The sequence below is a fragment of the Schistocerca gregaria genome, chromosome 1 (genome assembly GCF_023897955.1).
Source record: "Schistocerca gregaria isolate iqSchGreg1 chromosome 1, iqSchGreg1.2, whole genome shotgun sequence".
NCBI classification, from domain to species: domain Eukaryota; kingdom Metazoa; phylum Arthropoda; class Insecta; order Orthoptera; family Acrididae; genus Schistocerca; species Schistocerca gregaria.
This window is the reverse complement of record NC_064920.1, coordinates 362,342,800-362,363,256: the sequence shown is the minus strand read 5'-3', so window position 1 is coordinate 362,363,256 and position 20,457 is coordinate 362,342,800. Positions and strand designations below refer to the sequence as shown.

Here is a 20,457-nt window from a genome sequence, read left to right as displayed (position 1 = left end):
AGTGCCGACGGGCTTGGCCACATGACAGTGGAATGGGTAACTGTCCGAGTCTGCTAAGTGCTGTTGGCAAGCGGGTCGCACTCAGCCCTTGTGGGGCCAATTGAGGAGCTACTTGACTGAGAAGTAGTGACTCTGGTCATGTAAACTAACAACGGACAGGCGAGAGGTCTGCTGACCACAGCCCTTTTATATCTGCATCCCCTGACACCTGTCAACTGAGATACTGTTGGGCTTTCAGACCTGTGTGGACGCAGTCGGAGTTGCCGCCACTAATAACTCTGTAGACCAACCTCACATGCCAGCATTATATCAACTTAGCTGTGATTGTGGACTGATCTGTATTGGTGAGACGGGATGTCCCACTAAAACACGTATTGCAGAGCACAAGCAGTGCATGTGGATTAGTTGGCATACTAAATAGGCGGAGGAAGAACAAGCAGACAGGTATGACGTGTCCATACAAGTCAAACAAGCCCATGTCTTAGCTAGAAAAAACACTTAAAAGTAAGCAGAATATTAGCGAGGCTGTCGAGATAGCAAAGAAGCCATCCAGCATAAACTGCAAGGAGGGCTACATACTTTCGTCATTATGATTACCAGTAATTATATGCTTGCGAGCCGACTCTGCTGGTGGAACTGTTCCAGGCAACACCGAACTACAGGCGGTCCTGAACACTGAGAGTCTGTACGCGCCACAGCTCACTTCACGTGAAGCACCACTCCACCCTTCACCAGATTTGCCAATGACAATCGATAAAATCTCACATCAAATTTCACAGCAATAGCATGTGACAGCCCTTGTCACCCAGTCAAAACACAGTATAAGCTCTTCTCTTTTCAAATAACAAATATGAAGCAGCAAACGCTAGCCACAACTAGACACCATGATGAAGATTGCCTGCAACAGCTGCCGATACGTCGGTAATTTTACAACGCACGAAGCAGGCACACACGCGGAAAAAGTTTATTGATGTGTGCTCTTATAATTACGTTATTGCCCTGTAAAGGAACCAGGTCTCCATATACAGAAATACTCAGAAAACATCCCAGAGCAACTCTCAAAGTTTTGTCAATTAAGTTAAATTCACACTGTTCGTGATTTCTTGCAATTTGACGTACACATGGCTGAAGTTACTCAGGCTTGTAGATTATAGTAATGTTTATTGTTAGACTATTCAATACCTACCGTTTCTTGTGTGTACCTAAACTCTAGCTATCTATTTTAACTCTTAAGCAAGAGACTTTCATTGTCTATATGACAAGACATTTATATTGTAAGACAATAATGGCGTTCTACGTTCTTATTTATCCAATGTATTTTATATGCTTGTTAGCACTTTTTCATTATATATTATGTTCTTTCATTAAAAAACAGAATCTAATGATGATCACAGACTAATAATTTAGAAATATTATGCAATATAAATGAAATAATGACTCAATATCACAAGAAAGTGTAATTGAAAGGGATCATGTACACTAGATGCCTTCAAAGTTTAGTATTGGCTACAATATAAAAAATAGGCGTAAATGTAATAAAAAATTTATTTTAGAACAATGTCATACAACAAAAATGTATTTTCAACAATGTTCTGTAACTTTAAACTCACACAATAGACATTCATACATCAGTATTCTGTATGATCAAATTAAATAACAATTATATGCGATCAATGCGGTAATGTAATCACTGATCAGAAATTCAGCTGATTCAAATGCCAACCTTCCTCGACATTTTGTTCATATCAATCTGTGCAGTTTGGAACTGATACAGTTCGACACTTTCTTTGAAATGCAATGGTGAGTTATGAAACAGTGGGAAGTGGGTATATGAAATGACCTCATACTGAGCCTGTACTAGTACATAGTTACACACATGTGTTTATGTTTTGCTCAAACACTTTAGAAAACTTTTTCTGGCATGTGTGCAAAAAATAAAAGGGTAGACACTTCTAGTGGTAGCCACCCTTGACTCCTTTATGGCCGTGGCCCTTAACACCCAGTTCCTCAACATCTCGGCCGAACCCACTACCAGAGCTTGCACTGGAGCTGGCCTTGCTGCTGGAAGACGCTCCAGAACCTGCTCCGCCACCAGCGCCGCTGCCTGCAGAGCTGCCAGAGCTTGCCTCGGAGCCAGCTGAGCTGCCACTAGAGCCACCGAGACCTCCAGATAAGCTGCCAGAACTGGAATCAGCCGAGCTTCCAGATGAAGATCCGGCCCCTGAATGTCCTGCACCACCACCGACTAAGGAGCCAGAGTCCAAACCAGCGCCGCCACCATGCCCAATGGCACCACCTCCGAGACCTCCGTGTCCAATGCCACCAGCGTGTCCAGCGCCTCCAGCAAGTCCAGCCCCTCCAGCAGATCCACCATAACCTCCAGCACCACCAATCACGCCAGGCCCAGAAACTCCAGGGCCGCCTCCCACGATTCCAGTGCCAAAGTCACCAGCACTACCACCAAAGCTGCCACTTCCAGCTCCCCCATGGCTACCTGCAGAACCATGACCCAGGGAGCCACCCCCTACAGGGCCACCTATGCCACCAATTCCTGTTCCACCAATAGATCCACCTACTCCATGTTCAAAACCTGCTCCACCAGCATGACCCAAATTTCCTCCGCCAACACCCAGAGCACCAGATCCAGAGGAGCCACCACTAGAACTTCCAGAGAATCCTCCTTGAGCGCCACCAATACCACTTGCTCCACCAGCTCCCCCACCATGTCCTGCTCCACCAGACCCAGAGTGTCCTAAAGCGCCTCCTGCTCCACCAGCACCACTGTGCCCAATGCCACCAAATCCTGACCCACCTCCAATACCGCCAGCTCCTCCAAGGCCTCCTGCACTTCCACCAGAAGAGCTACTTGCACCAGAAGAACCAATGCCTCCATGTCCAATGGCACCTGGGCCAAAGGCTCCTGGTCCGCTAGCACCTGGGCCAAAGCCTCCAGGGCCACTAGCACCTGGGCCAAAGCCTCCAGGTCCACTGCCAAATATTAGGCCATCAGATCCAGCTCCATGGCCAACAGCTCCAGCTCCATGTCCTCCAGCAACTGGCCCAGGTCCTCCGATGCCACCTACACCACCATGACCCCCAGAGATTCCTGGGCCACCACCTGCACCACCAGTGCCAAATCCACCAGATGACACACCTGCACTGTTTCCAATACCTCCAGGTCTAAATCCTCCTCCAATACCTCCAGATCCAGACGTGCCATAGCCTCCAGCGCCAGAGCTACCACTGCCAAAACTACCAGATCCACCATGACCACCAACTATGCCTCCAGGTCCCCCAGCTATTCCTCCAGGTCCACCACCTAGGCCTCCATGTCCACCAGCTATACCCCCTTGTCCTCCTCCTAAGCCACCATATCCACCTCCCACACCGCCAAATCCTCCTCCTACACCACCATGTCCACCTGCAATACCTCCATGTCCACCAGCTACACCTCCATGTCCACTAGGACCACCAAATCCAATTCCTCCAGATGCAGGGCCGCCTCCAATGCCACCTGCTCCCAGTCCACCATGACCTAAGCCACCAGGTCCGCTTCCAATACCACCACCAATGGCTCCACCATGCCCACCAGCTGATCCACCTCCTATACCAGTTGATCCAGGTCCAGGGAAGGGTCCTGAACCAGCGAGGTCACCACCACCAATGACACCTCCCAAAGAACCTGCCGCTGAATCCGAATTTGACCCTGAGCTGCTGCCACCTGTTGGACCAATCACAGTGCTACAGTATTGACTACTAACACGAAAGAAATATTGAAAGAAAGAACAAAAATAAATATAATGTTTTTCTTGTCGTTATTTTGCACTATATTTTTATTAATTTTTCTGTCTTTTGTGATTGAACTAAATGAAAGTTTTGAATAATTACAATTAACACATCAAACCAAAAACATATTATGTAGGACGTCTACTTACAGATACATTCAGTATCTGATATCAGAGCTAAAATATGTATTCATTGAATATCCAAATGCAACGAGTGTCTAAGACAATTTTTGTTGTCAAATATGCTTCAAACAAAAATCTTTTTGACTTCATGTGACGAAAAGATATGTATTCTCTAACTTTGCCTGAAACTGGTAAAATATGGATGGAATAAATATTTTATTTCGTGAACATTGACCTGCAGGCTGTGATCGTTACTAAGAAATTAATGAATTATAAATCATAAAATACATTAAATATCATGGCTTTATTGCTCTTTCCCTTTTATGGACATTTCACAACCTCAGTTTCCGAGATTTCAGATGGCCTACCAAATGAGGAGGCATCATGATTTGGATACTAAACTCTTTTTCTCGTGGAGGGATGAGCGATAAAACCACATTAAAGCTTCCTGCTGAGCTTTTGTATGATTTTCCTAAATTACTATGCTTTCAGCACCATCTGTTTTTGTCTGTTCTTATCCATATCAACTACTTTTCCACCTCTAGTTGCCCATAAAAATTAGCTTCAGACTTTAACACCCAGTCGTCAGCGAGATCATTAGCTTAAATAGGGAAAGAGTAGGGAAGGAAATTGGTTGCATCCTTTTTCAAAGGAACCATGCTAGCACGAACTTGATAAATTTAGGAAAAACATAGGTGCGTAACCAAGATGTGAGTGAAGCGTTAAGGTATTTTTTTCCAATTGACTCTGCCGTTGAAACGAGATTGTAGCAGCAAGAAACCTACACCAACGTGTTTGGAAGCTGAAAAGTGTCCAATTCGTGAGATGTCGTTCGACATTTTGAATTTTTTCGTGTTTTTTTCACACATGCTTCTGTGAAGTTGTAAGGACATATGAACATGATACAAACAGACGTCGTGTGTTGGTAATTTGCAAACACCTTTTAAAATGTTTCTGAATATGAGCTTTATACACTAGACCTGTGACTGTATGAGCTGATTTCAATAAAAGTTTTGGAATATGTATACTTCCATCGTAAGGAGTATTGAACTGTTAGTATCTCATAACTGTCAATCTTATGGACGGCCCCATGATCATTAAGGCGATACTGTCACTCTTTAGTGATAAATACACCTCATGAACAGCTACCAATGATTTTATTCACCTGATGGTGGATGTAGAAACACTCTGAAACAAGTTGCATAATTGTGCAGAACAATGGCTTGTTGGCTTTCTACGACTGAGTCTCATAGTTACGATGTGGACCGTATTTCAGGAGGGACGAGGGTGATTATTTTTCCTCAGAGATCAATAAAAACCTATCTATTACATTTCGATGCCGGAAAATATGTCTCATACATAACATCCTATTACTCTGTGGCAATGAATTAAGTATCACCAATAAGCTTCTAGTTATGGAAAGTTGCACAGGATTCACTTTCTCCTGGAGCAATGTGTGAAGCCCATTTTGCATGACGAACGAACTACTGTTAGCGCAGTATACTTCGTGGTCGAACTTGCCAGGAGCTATGCAGAATCTTAGGAATACTACACTCACGCGCTCTATTCCGTCATTGTTTTGTTCGCCGTGTAACACGAGCTAAAGAGGTAAAGACGAGCCACTGTAGTAGGGTGTACCCTCACCTGCTCCGGACAGGGATCCAGCCTGGCTGGCGCTGTGGCTTCCAGAGCCTGAGCCGCCGAGACCTCCGAGGGAGCCTGCGGAGGAAGAGGACCCGCTGCTGGAGCCGGAGCCTGCTCCTCCAGTGCCGAAGGACCCTGAGCTGCTGTCCGACTGGCTGCCACTCCCGGAGCCGCCGCCGCCGCCGGACGACCACGAGGACGAAGACGACTTGGAAAAGCTGCCCGAGCCAGTGCCCAAGTTGCCGAATCCGAACTTGAAGCCTGCACCACACAAGGAATAAACACTATCAGCAACCAAAATAGTTAATTACCACTTACCATACCCTAAAATTGTTCTCGTCCCTGTAGAAAACAGTCTTTCACGGTATTGAACTGTATAGTCCAGGTTTTAGGCTTGTGAAAGTTCGTATTGTTATTGGAAGACAGCTTGACTGCACAAATGGAGCTGGTTATGTTCTTGACTCTCTTACACACATACATATATCCAAACACACACTAGGACTCTGTAATTATGATCAAATGGTTCAAATAGCTCTGACCACTATGGGACTTAACTTCTGAGGTCATCAGTCCGTCGGCAGCGGTGGCCTAGCGGTTCTAGGCGCTACAGTCTGGAACCTCGCGACCGCTACGGTCGCAGGTTGGAATCCTGCCTCGGGCATGGATGATTGTGATGTCCTTAGGTTAGTTAGGTTTCAGTAGTTCTGATTTCTAAGGGACTGATGACCTCAGAAGTTGGGTCCCATAGTGCTCGGAGCCATTTTTGTCATCAGTCCCCTAGAACTTAGAACTACTTAAACCTAACTAACCTAAGGACATCACACACATCCAAGCCCGAGGCAGGATTCGAACCTGCGACCGTAGCGGTCACGCGGTTCCAGGCTGTAGCGCCTAGAACCGCTCGGCCACTCTAGCCGGCTATTATGTCTGAGGCATATTGTCCAGGAAATAATTTAAATTGACCCATTCCTGCAGTTATATCCTAGGTTAGTGGTAGATTTCCCTTGTTTTTAACGCAAATCCCAGATTTGAAATACCTTCCAAATATTCCCATGTGAGTCTCTTCTATGCAACTACAAGCTCGGCTTGTATTTTGATGAAAAGATATATTCACTGCAACAAAGAATAAAATACCTGTTTTAAAATACTACATACATAGCACATGTAAGTCATCGAGTCATCTCTTTTTCGACGAATATTTTGTCGATGATATATTACCGTAGAAATAAGTAAACCATAACTCATAGCCCTCGGGTCTGACCAAGTTTTGGACTGATTACCTTTGGTTGTAAGGTAGAAACCCGAGCAGTTAAGTCCCTCATAATATACCTAATGGGATCCCCTCTACTCCAGTCCTAGCTGAAACGAATTTATCCGTTCAGTGGGCTGCGTCTCAAACAACTAGCTCTGACCTACGAGGTGGAGATACATTTTCTTAAAGTCTACATACAAGTGTGAAACGAGATGACAATGTAGAATGAACATAATTCTCTGTCACTGAGATGCTGGCAAACATTTATGTAGTCCTTCCGCAAACTGAGCACACGGGTGCTTCCTTCGATGGAATCCATTATAAATATGATGGATTTTCTTTCTGCCAACCAGTGCAGAACTAATAGAATCACCATTATACGAGCAAAACTTTGAGTTTATGAATAAAGGGTTAATTGGCTGATAGGTCGAATGTTGGTTAATTTTTGTAAACCTTAACAGAGTGGAGTGGAGATCATTTTTGCTATTCTGATTTTTGGAAGAGGGGGTTCTAATTTAGAGTGATTGTTGTGTAGTAACAAGGCGATGAATGGCAAGCCTCGTAGACAGCTAGATACATTTTTGACTTGAGGAGGGATTTGCAGCGTCTTTGAAGTGGAAATAAATTGTAATGTAACCAAGAGAACTAAAGTAAGTTTTGAATACTGAACTCTCAAAACTTTTTAATATGACTCCTGCTCTTATTCTTTTCTGATGATCTAAGAATAATTTAGGAGGTTAGGTGGAGACAGTTAACGGCGTGTAATTTTCAGTTTAGATAGAAACAGTTTCACGACTACATGAGTATCGAAAGAAGATTCGAGTTTGCTGCAAGTCACATGGACTTCCTGGGAGATGGCAGCAAACGTTGGTTTTGACACTGTGGCTAGTGATTGTAACATTACACAGAGTCAAAAAGCAGTCTGGTAAATTGTACATAACGTTCACACCTCACCGGTTTGAAAGCGCGTAGTACAGAGTAGATTTTGGAATTTTTTATTAATTTGCGGTAAGGTCTTTGGGACCAAACTGCTTATGTCATGGGTCCCTAAGCTTACGCAATACTTAATCTAACTTACGCTAAGGACAACATACACACCCAAGCCAACGGGAGGACTCGAATCTTCAACAGGGGGAGCCGCGCAGACCGTGACAAGACGCCTCGACATTTTGTAGTATCATACAAATGTTTATTCGTAACTGAAAAATGAGAAGAATGACTGCCTACATATTAAATACTCTCCTCAGATCAACTTCACTAGCAGGATATGATTCGTTCGTCTATATTTATATCCAGATATACTTTGGTATTGTTATACTACGAATAATTTAGTTTGGGAAATGATTTTCAAAGTATTTTGTTATTAACAAACCATGAACTTCATTCAGACCAGATGGTCCACTGCTTATGTGTTGCGAATTGCATTTAATCTAAGGTACTGTGGGGACTATAGAATATTCTTTGTTTGCATAGTGTGAAAAACAGAAATCTTGAAATTTTATAAGTAGATTTTTGCCAGATGATTGTCATCTTCTTTAGAGGATTAGTCAATTTATATTTTTCAGGGCTTTTCACTCCTATGTAGGAACAGAAACAAATGGTTCAAATGGCTCTGAGCACTATGGGACTCAACTGCTGTCGTCATCAGTCCCCTAGAACTTAGAACTACTTAAACCTAACTAACCTAAGGACATCACACACATCCATGCCCGAGGCAGGATTCGAACCTGCGACCGTAGCAGTCGCACGGTTCCGGACTGCGCGCCTAGAACCGCGAGACCATCACGGCCGGCGGAACAGAAACGTTCGTGAATTAATGCTGACTATGTTTGTATATGACTGAAGTCTCGTGTTAGTTCAGTCTGGAACCGAACTATATCGCTTCATTAGAATTTTTGGGTGGATGGAAAAAAGAGTTGCAGAAGCTGCCTGCTTCACAGACAAAGTCTTATTTCCCGGTGGTCTATCTGTGACCATGAGACCGTTTCTTGTTACGCTCATTATTCGACCAATCTGAGCATTCCATTCCGTAGCATCACACGTTGCTTCTCCTACCCGTCGATTATTCGTAAGTCATAAAAAGTGTAACCAAAAGCTAAAACATTTGTAAGATTCATAAGTATGTAGTGGTATGTCTCCCTATATTCAGATCACTGGGCAATCTTCACACAAGGTTGAAATAATGTGAATATTTATCGAATATTCGTGAAATCGTTTCATCTAATACTAGTGTAGACAATAACGACATCTGTGAGATCTGTACAGCAGCTTCTCAGTCTGATAGTGACCTCCCCTACGGAAGGTCGACCGAGTTACTCTTTTCTTGTATTATTAGTTGAGTTATCCAAAAAACGTCTCACTCACACGTAAAATGTTCAATCAACCATTACTTCTCACCTACAGTTCCTGCCCCCCCCCCCCCAGATGGCCGTCAGCCTTTTAAAAGGAAATGAGAAGAATTGAACCGATGAGACACAAATAAAGGTCGATTTCTGGGTAGTATGTACGTTCATCAGCAAATGGATACGTGATATGAACCTTCACGAGTGTATACCCTGAAGTGCTACACAAATACACAAACAAATTGTGATATGTGATTAGCTTAGTATGGATCTGTTCCTCTCGGCTTCTATGGATTTAAAGCAGCACCTTACTATTTTCCATGTATGTATATGCTTACTTTCTGGAGTAAAGGGCCCGCCTCCGAAGCGTTCGCCCAATCCGTCAGCGCTGGCCTTGTCGGCGGCCTTGTCGCCGCCCTTGACGCCGCCCTTGACGCCGCCTGGAACAACAGAACAACAACAACGTCAACAACCGGCCTTTGCGTCACCAAGAGCGAATGCAGCAGCGCTCCCTCGGCGCCGTCGGCCTTGCTGTAAGACCACCGCATGACGTCACACTCCATGACTTCATCCGTCAAACAGCAGCCAGCACCGCTGCGGTCCGCAGAAGAGAATTGATCGTGATCAGTTGCGTCACGATTAGTTCAATAAACGTGCTGCGCTTCTAGAGCAAGGACAAACAGATGTATTCCGCGCTGGAGTACTTAAACACTAAAGCGCAGTTGTACTGAATTTTATATTTTGCAATGAATTTTACCTCTCAGTAGCGACTTTTTGTTAGCTTTATTCTCGTTGCGCTTTTATAACGCTGCTCCCCTACAAAATTAACTTACATATGACACTGTGAGCAATTTTAACGGTCAAAAAATTTTCGATTTACTTGCAAAGTCGTTTTATTTTAGTCTTGGATTATGGATGCGATGATCTGGCATGGCCCGGTTATTTGAACTTTTTGCGAAACACTCTATTAGAATCGATGTACCAATTTTTCCTCAGTATACAATCAGAGTGACATATGTATACCTGAGAATTGCCGTTGAAATGAAACAGATACTTTGTAGCAGCTTTGGGAAGTATCTACCCTATATTGTATTGTATGTTAACCAGGGGCCTAGAAATGACGGAGGAGCTCCGTCCCCTCCACAGCCGCAGTGGTCAACAACCCACGACGACTACCGCAGTCTACTTCACCCCTCCGCCGCTCTACACCGAAACACTCTTTCAAGGTTATTGTGCGGTTCAGCACCCAGGGAACGACTCACACTAGACGAGTGTAGCCCCTATGTTTCCGGGGTAGAGTGATGGTGGTGTATGCGTACGTGGAGAACTTGTATGCGCAGCTATCGGCGACATAGTGTAGCTGAGGCGGAATAAGGGGAGCCAGCCCGCATTCGCCGAGGCGGATGGAAAACCATCCACAGACTGGCCGGCTCACCGGACCTCGACACAAGTTCGCCGGGCTGATTCGTGCCGGGGACCAGGCGCTCCTTCCCAATCCGGAAAGCAGTGCGTCAGACCGAACGGCTAACCGGACGAGCATCTACCCTATATTACTCCAGTGACAAATACAGCACTTCACCAATCCCTCACTTGTACAACCTCTTTATCTCGGTGTACTCCGAGTACCACTTGCAACCTACGTCCTCAATTATTTGCTGGATGTATTTCAGTTTCTGTCTTTCTCTAAGTTCTTGCCCTCTATAGTTCCCTCTACTACCATAGAAGTTATTCCCCGATGTCTTGAGACCCGTTCTATTATCCTGTCCCTTGTTCTTGCCACTGTTCTCCATAAGTTTCTTTGAATATCCTTCTATTACACCACATCTCAAACGCTTCGATTCTCTTCTTCCTCGATTTTTCTCACAGTCCGTATTTCACTACCATACACTGCTGTGCTTCAAATGTACATTCTCAGACATTGCTTCCTCAAATTACGACCTATGTTTCATACAATTGGATTTCTTTTGGCCAATAATACGGTTGACCAATTTCTAGGTGAAATGTAGCACTGGTTAAGATACGAAAGAAGTGAGATTCAGAAGTCTGCCTCCCTTTCTAACATCGAATGCCTGTGACTGAGTGAACGTCATCACACGTAACGCCGGGGTGGTTTTGACACTGCAACGGCATCTTTATCCCTGCCAAGATGGTCCGCTCCGACTGAGCTGTAATTGTGTCTCGAACGGCTGTAACACCGGAGTGACATTAAAACTATTATCTGTTTCTCTCTATCGGGATCTAGCCAAGTTTCCTGAGAAAGGTTTGTAGTTCTACAATGCACAGTTTATCATTGCAAATTTTACTCTCCTTGAATCAACTAACAATGCGATATTCACAAGTTGCGGCATTGTCGCAAATAAAACAGTGACCTGTATATGGAATAAGTTTCCTTTACTTTTCGTCTATGGTCACAAACTTTTTTTTGTTAACAGGTTACCGGTTTCGGTCTATAATGACCATCATCAGATCTGTTTCGTAAAAACAAAGTCCTAATGTACTGCAGCCATAGTGGTATCGTCAAATGTTAAATGCAGAATCAGGACTTTGTTTTTATGAAACAGATCTGATGATGGTCACCATAGACCGAAACCGGTAATCTGTTAACAAAACGTTTGTGACTATAGACGTAAAGTAAAGGAAACTTAATGCGATATTCATTTATGCAGGAGTAATCCCAGCAATAGGGAAGTTAACACAGATGTAAACGTTTTACATTATTTTAACGTAAACAAATACGGCATATAAAGAACGTTACAGGATAAATTTAAAGGCACTGTGGGACGGCTGCAGCTGACTGACAAATGGAAAGCGTTACCATGACTTGCGTGCCGGCCGGAGTCACTGGAGCATTTGACACAAGCGATTCGCTGAATGCTGCTGGGAATCCCGGCGCTGGGGCACACACAGCACTACTGGCGGGGCCGCGCCACATCGCGCCACATGCTAATCCCTCGCAATAAACACCGTGAGAGGCACCCAGCGGCCTTGTCCGCCAGGCGCTCGCTTGAAACTGGCTGCATTGCGTAACCACCTGCAGCACGATGACTTGCTACGTCTCTCAGCGGAACGCATCTCTGCTCTTTGCTGAAGACCCATTGCACCAGAATCAGCTGTGACAGCTGTTTGCTTGCCTAAGAGTATTATTAGACATGCGACGTAAGCTCATCAGCTAAAATCTCGTTAAAACAACAAATGATCGCTTTGGAGCGGTGTAGATGGTGCAGAACTATTACCAGGCGGTTCTTCAAAGTCTCCACCCTTGACGTTATGAAGTGGTGCGTCAGTTGGTTGTATGGAATAAGCGTCGTTAGGCGGTTGAACATGGAGACAAATGGTTCAAATGGCTCTGAGCACTATGGGACTCAACTGCTGTCGTCATCAGTCCCCTAGAACTTAGAACTACTTAAACTTAACTGACCTAAGGACATCACACACATTCAAGGCCGAGGAAGGATTCGAACCTGCGACCGTAGCGGTCGCGCGGTTCCAGACTGTAGCGCCTAGAACCGTTCGGCCACTCCGGCCGGCGGTAGAAAGAAGCTAGCGTGCTTGACTACACCGTGAACGTTGCCCTATCTTTTGGTGTATCAAAGGAGACAGTCCAACGTATCTGTGTGAAATTGTCTACGACTCCAATGCGTCTAACACAGTGTAAGAACAGTGCTCGTTAGAAGATCGTAGCTTGTCAATTACAGTCGGTTTCAAACCCAGTACTAACTTCACCTGTCAGTGGACACCCACTGGTGATCCAGCTCACCCAGCTACCAAACGACATTGATAAGCGTACTGCGTGAAACGATTCGGGTACTTCGCGAAAGGTCAATGCTAGCAGCGAAAAGTAATGCTATACGTAATCAGTGCGTTAACCAACAATGAAACTGGTTACTTGCTGACTGAGGCGTGTAGTATGGGCCGACGAGTCGTCATTTAGGCTCTTTTCAATGGTGCAAATCTTGGCGTGTACCAACAGCCTCATGAGGCGTTTAGCGTGCAATGCGTGGAGGTTTTAATCCACGCCGGAAATGGTTTTTGGGGATGTTCTTCTGCCGTTACTTAGGCCCACTCAACAGATTACCGGGACGTGAACCGGTTTGCTTACTTCAAAATTCTCCGTGGACAACTGTTACCTTTCCTTCTACTTCTCCAAGACCTGTGGCCACTACTGTCTCCCAAGAGGACAAGTGCCGTATTCACATGTCCCTGGCATGACGAAAACTCAAAAATGGTTCAGATGGCTCTAAGCACTATGAGACTTAACATCTGAGGTCATCAGTCCACTAGACTTGGAACTACTTAAACCTAACTAACCTAAGGACATCACAAACATCCAAACCCAAGGCAGGATTTGAACCTGCGACCGTCGCAGCCACTTACGAAAACTCAGGTAACCTATCGCACTGGAACTGGCACACTAAATCACCCGATCTTAATCTCACAGGAAATGTTTGGACCTGTGTGAATCAACGGGTCAAAGTTAGCAATCAATGTCCCTGCAGTGTAGTTGCGCTAAGAAATATTATCATCAACACTCGAATTGAGCTTGGTATGGTGTATAATATAGCTGAAGAATCTTCTGTACGCACTTTCTTACTGAATTTGAGGCTTTACCAAGACTAGACGCGGAACTAAAAGGCATCAGCGTAATGTCTCCTGCGTCTCCAGTGCGTTCACTTACAATACTAGTAACCAAGCGAGGTGGGGCAGCCGTTCCTGTAATAGACTCAGATTTGGGGAAGCGGAGTTCTAATCTGTTCCAGAGTTTCTTTGAGTTCTTCGTTACGACATAGTTCCTTGAAAATGGTCATAATAGATTACTTCTCCCATTATCTCAAATTGAAATAGTGCTCTAACGACTTCGTCACCAGTGGGCTCTTAATCACCCCTTAGTCCTTTTCTCCACTACTACTGAAATTCGAGTATTTCAGAACACTTAAAGGGCAGTGGCCCAACTAGCGAGACAGGAAGAAGAGCCACACCCGGACTGAAACCGTTCACCATATTAACAACTATTGTCTCTGTAAAATGATCCGATGGGGTATGATTTTTTTAAGCAGTCTCCTCACCCTTCTAGCCAAACAATAGGCTGGAACATTAACATTGTCTCAAAAAGAGAAAATATGCACAACTGACTTACAGCCTTAATATACGACTTTATCTTCTGTCCTAGGGCACCTCGGGCAAACGACGGTGTGACGCCAAAACTGGTGTACAGCAACACAAACACAATGCTTGATGAATCTTGGATGAGACAGTGTCTATTATGAACGATCTTCGAAAACGATAATGGTGAGAGAAGACAGAGGTTAAATACTTCGAGTTTATTACTTCTTGCGCCACACGTTAGTATGAAAATCGACAGTTGTGATAGAGGTTTGTTGTTTACTAATCACCTCCATTTTTGGATGGACAGCTGGTTGTGATGTTTCTCGATGTTCCCGCCTGTAGTAACAAAATACATGTGCATATGACCGAAATGCCTCATTTGCATATGCAAAGAGGAAGTTGTTAATTTTTCTCTCTTTTTTCCTTTGTCTCAGATATGTTCTGATTTAGTTAATGACGCACGATAAATGAAAATCACATTGCATTACTAAAAATTTATTATCAGGCTACACGAGACCACTGCGACAGATAACAGATTCCATATCTCTCGTTCCGCAGTAGACTTCAGTTTAGTTTTCAGATACCGCAGCTGTACGTTATAAATATCAGTTACCTCAATTTCTGTGCAGTAAATCGTCACGGCAGATGTATCATTTCACCGTAAACTGCTGTAACTAATCTAATTACATTTCATCTGTGACAACCTGTAATCTTATATCATGAGCTAACAAACCTGTTCGCCCGCAGAAGAGGGAAACGTGTAATTTCAACAACCTGTACCGGATAATGAAGCCACAGGCCTCAGGAGGCAGTGTGCATAGTAAATAAAACACAAGTCAATTGACGGTGGGTTTCTCATACATTAACACCATGTGGATTCAGTCTGATTTAGACTATGTGTAGTGTGTACACAGTATAGGGGTCACTTAGTGGCGACCTCAGTAGAATACAAGTATCCTGATGATTTTCGAAATCATATACTAAAATGAAGAAATAATTTCGAAAATATCTAAATGATTTCTAGTTTCAACGTCCAGTTTGAAAGAGATACATTTCCGCTCACCATGGATTATTGATACCACACAGAAATTTTATGCACTGGGGAAATGTTTCTATTCTGTGATAAGAACGGAACAAAATTAATTTGTGCTACTTTGTTACCTCTAATTTCCGGCATTGTCTTTAGGACACTGTATGTAGTGACGTGATGTTTTACATTTGTTAAGGAACACAGTTTTGTTAATAACATACGCATTGCTCGTGACACTGGATAAATGACGTCTGTGCAAGATTGAAGTAATATTTGACAGTACGTGTTAAACGCCTGTACGGTGCTGCAAATTTGCATAGAGGTGCGGTCATATGCTAAGCTTGCTTCATTCTGTGGAAGACCAATACTGCGTCGATAAATCAATTTACAATCAAAATGAGTGTATGTGTGAGAAAATATTAAGTGTGTAACGGAGAGCAAGTCACACAGATCGCAGCTCTGTAGACGTTACAAGTCCCGTTAAATTAGTCTCCATGCAAGAGAGATTTCTGCTACGGTAAAGAACCGTGATTTTCTGAGGCACGCGTCGTCCTTTTGCTAGTGACGCCCATGTGGACTGACCTTTCGCAATAGAGTTGCACAATCATTCCGTATGACGTTCAGAACCTTGTTTATTGCAGCTCTGACGATGAGCTGATGTCATCGGGCTCTTTTATTCGCTGATACTGTCCCCTACACGGCGAGCCGCACGAACGTGGCATTACTCGTGAAAAACGTACTAACGAAAAGTTTTGAACTCGCGAAGAAAGATTTCGTAGATCGGGATTTTTACTTGGAAATGGCTAGGGTGAGAGCAGCCACTTCCATAATGTGAGATTTAACGGTAATTTGTAGCAAATCAACAAAAATGCAATAACTGAAAAAGCAATTTCCCAGACGCGCCTCCATCATTTTATTTGTTAGTAGGGCGCTGCACCAACTACTCGGATAGTTCTTCGATAATATAAAACGCATGGAATGTGTTGCGTCTCTTAACGTACATGCAGCAGTGGAGTTTAATGGAATACTGAAGCCGATTGGTAATAATGGTAAAGTGAAGAGGTGTCTGAAGTACAGATAATGAGATTTTTGTTTAGCAAAATGAGCCGTTAGCCATAGTCTCAAAATGAAATAAGCAGAAACATTAGATTTTTTAAAATATTAAATGATCGCAAAAACGAGCTGTTATAGAAACGAGAGAAAGATTTACAGGTAACGAAGTTTTATACAATGCATCCATCGGTTCAGCAGAACGCCGTACATTTTTAAGCTTCAGGTACATTAGCAATGGATTACAGAGAGAAACAAACCTGGTGGTTAACTAGCAAAACAGATTAAAAATGCTATGAGATTCAAGAACGACTTGTTTTCGTGGATCGCATTGGAGAGCGATATCGGAATATTCACTTCCAGGAGATTGAATTGATATGAAATACAATGTATGTTAGAAATCGAGTCCGCCTCGATAGCTGAGTGGTTAACACGACGGAATGCCTTACGAAGGGGGTGGGTTAGATTCCCTGCTGGGTCGGAGATTTTCTCCGCGCGGGGACTCGGTGTAGTGTTCGGCTATCATCATCTCATCTAACTCGGTGGCGATAGGTAGGGCATCCGGCCACTCCCTTCAATTACCGTTGCCAAATCCAACCGTAAACATGCCGAGCCTGAGAATATGCTGGACAAAGGCACGAGAAAAAGAAAATCGTGCTGATTAACAACAGGTAGGTTTTAATAGGTTTTAATATTTTTACAATGAACAAGGTGCTGTAAGGGAAGCTGTGCGACTGGAAAGTCTTTAATCTGCTTTTCGCAACTCATACACTTGGTCAGAGTGCACATCCTCTCTTGGAAACAGTTTGCCCGTTAAAATTTGTTTTTTAAATCTGTTCCTCGCGATTATATAACCTACTCGGAACCTTTCGGTGGCTCCAGATGCTCTCCACGCACAACGCATCATTCGTGATTCTTAAACTAAGTGTTAAGATGGCTCTGAGCACTATAAGACTTAACATCTTAGGTCATCAGTCCCCTAGAACTTAGAACTACTTAAACCTAACTAGCCTAAGGACATCACACAACACCCAGCCATCACGAGGCAGAGAAAATCCCTGACCCCGCCGGGAATCGAACACCGGCGTGGGAAGCGAGAACGCTACCGCACCACCACGAGATGCGGGCTAAACGTTAAGAATTAAACCTTGCTTTGTATTTCATTCTACCAGGTACCTTCCCATTCCATTCCTTTCCATAAGTCCATGTTCGCCTCGTAATTTCCCTTCTCTCCCTTTTCGTACTGTCGAATTCCAGCCTCCCACCACAGTTAAATTTTATTCTCCCTTAATCTAGTAAACATTTTTTTTTTCCATCTCATGATGCCTTTTTACAATATCTTCGTTTTATTTAAAGGTCGTAGACATGTACGATCCTACTACTGCCGTGATAATCATCAACATCGACGATTACACGATGAAAGAGAAATACCGATATCAGTCGCAGTGGTGACAACTGCAAATTGGCGCCGGACCTGGACTAGAAAGAGGGTTTCTTGCTTTACGCGCCTTAAATGCTTCCTCTATCCGAGCACGCTTCATGTCCAGCTATATTCCCAACTTGTCACACAAAATTTTCGTAGGAGCCCTCCCCCCAGTCCATTTTCCTCATTGCTTCAAGGAAAAAAAAAAAAAATAGGTTCAAATGGCTCTGAGCACTATGGGACTTAACATCTATGGTCATCAGTGCCCTAGAACTTAGAACTACTTAAACCTAACTAACCTAAGGACAAGACAAAACACCCAGCCATCACGAGGCAGAGAAAATCCCTGAACCCGCCGGGAATCGAAGCCGGGAACCCGGACGCGGGAAGGGAGAACGCTACCGCACGACCACGAGATGCGGGCCTTGCTCACAGCATCTCGAATGATTCCCGCAAAGCGGTCGAACTTAGGGGTTCATCCACACTGAAGATATCATGAAATGCCGCCAAGTCCTATATGTTACTATTATATGTGCGGTATCTGTTCTTTCCGCCATTCGCGAAATACACGTACTAGTAATCAACGATTACACTTATTAACATTCAAAACTGGTGTTCCCATCTTTTATGGGGTCTTTCTATGCGTTCTCTGTTACGGCTTTGTAATTACACTGTGTATTGTTTTTCTAAAACGGAATTTAAAATATGTTAATAAACCATCTAGCCGAGTAAAGCAGCTGAACACATGTTATGCATTGGAGCCGTTATAAAAGCGGTGACCTTACAATCTTTCACTCCTGTCGACAAGGAGAGGGTCATCGTAGGTACATTTTTCAAAATGGACAGTTTGTGAGACAGTTGGTCTAAATTCGATGTTCCTAACACTATGACCACAAGCGTAACGTAGTACCAACATCCCGGAGTATGGAACTGCGGTCCTGTCACGTATGACAAGTACGGTGCTGCTGTCGGACTCACCCTTTTCTTCTGGGCGCGCCGTGACGGCGGCCAGCAGCAGCAGGAGAGTTGCGCTCGCGGCCAGCAGTCTGTGAGCGTTGGCGGCCATCGTGCTGTTGCCGGTGGACTGCCGACTGCAGCGACGGCCGGCCCTATATATCCGCAGCCGGGCAGCGCCGCTACCGGGAACACACGCTGACGCCGCCACTGACGCTGCCGCCCGCCTCAGTTCAGTGGCCGCGCCCGCACACCGGGCTTTCCGCTGCCGGAGGTCAAGGGGCCAGGGGGGCTGCACCGCACAACTCTGTCGTCACCAACGGACCTAATTCTTCTCAGACTCGTATTTTTCTCACCTATATTGTGCCCAGGTGATGATGTTACGGACTTTCAGGAATGATGTATCATTTCAGATCTTCGACTCTGGTCTGGATATGACGGAGTTGACAGTTGTGTGTGAAAATTGTTCCGATACCTCTGATGGTGGACTTCTGCTGCAAGCTCCCTGGTTTTCATATGTTGGGAGGACGTAGTACCTATGTCTATCAACGCTCTGGAGACTTCAATGCAACATCAGGAAGGGAACTCAGCTACACACATAACGCGCACAATCACTATTTACACTGAATATTAGACTGCCATAAGAAGAATGCTAGCAAGGCCCATTTGCGGCATTATGTTAGGATATGGATGATCAGAAGATGGAATAACGGAGGAGGAAGTGCCAAATACTGCATAAATTATTTGTAGTTATTACAGTCACAGGGACAGGTACCTCGGACAAAAATTCCATTGTCTGCAGTAACCCTCTGTTGCTGCAGAGCGGTTTTGCAGAAGTACAAAGAGACGATCGTCGAAATGTCGAATGAAGCCAGGGTGGTGCATGGTCAAGTAATACTGATGAATTTGAAGACTTGGCTAGACGCCTCACAAGTTCCCTTACGCGCTTATTGGGGAATAAATATAATGAGCGTATTGCACGTCTTGGAGAACGTATTATGTAAAGTGAGCGCTACTGACCAGTTGGAATGTGATGTCTTTTTAATGTCATAGGAATAGTAAGAGATGGTGTGTATCACACTCTTGATTTATCCTGCATTGTCGAGTGTCAACTCAACAATCACCGGAAGTGTGCACTCATTGTATGTCTATGTGTCTTCATACCATAACGCTCCTATTTTATTTTGTACGCCGTAGAATGATGGAAATTGTTTAACGTCCTGCAAATGATAAGGTCATTAGAGACCGAGCACAAACTCGTGTTGAGGAAGGCGTCGGGAGCAAGTCAGCCATGTTCTGTCAAAGGAACCACCCTAAAATTTGCCTCAGATGACTTGGAGAAATCACAGTAAACCCAATTATAAATGAACGGATGAGGGTTTGAACCGCCTGCCTCCTGAATATGAGTTCAGTGAATTTACCTCTGCACCACGTTGCTCTATCTGCCTGATCAATGTCACAGTCAGACAATTATTAGTGAGACCAAAGAAAACTCTATTCTCATCACTAAAAGTGTTGAACTCTTGAATTGTGTCGACCGCTACTACACTGAGGTAACAAAAATCCTGGGAGACCTACTTATATCGCGTCAGACTTCTTTTTGCCTCTTGTAATGTTGCACCTCGACAAATCATTGGAAATACTTTCAGAAATATGGAGCCATCTGCCTCTACAACCGTCCACAATTGCGAAAGTGTTTCCGGTGTAGGATTTTGTGTACGACTGACCTCTCGGTTATGTCCGATAAATGT

The 20,457-nt window shown here is 44.2% G+C and overlaps 1 protein-coding gene across 1 annotated transcript; it reads right to left on the bottom strand.

Annotated features, from left to right (window-relative positions):
• Nucleotides 1-1,527: 1,527 nt before the first annotated feature.
• Nucleotides 1,528-18,843, bottom strand: LOC126346393 (WAG22 antigen-like). Its single transcript, XM_050002181.1, has 4 exons — nucleotides 18,731-18,843; nucleotides 9,485-9,586; nucleotides 5,553-5,813; nucleotides 1,528-3,721 (listed from the first exon to the last, which is right to left on the bottom strand). The coding sequence occupies exons 1-4, from the start codon at nucleotides 18,816-18,818 to the stop codon at nucleotides 1,953-1,955; spliced, it is 2,220 nt and encodes a 739-aa protein (XP_049858138.1). The 5' UTR covers nucleotides 18,819-18,843; the 3' UTR covers nucleotides 1,528-1,952.
• Between the last annotated feature and the right edge of the window lie 1,614 nt (nucleotides 18,844-20,457).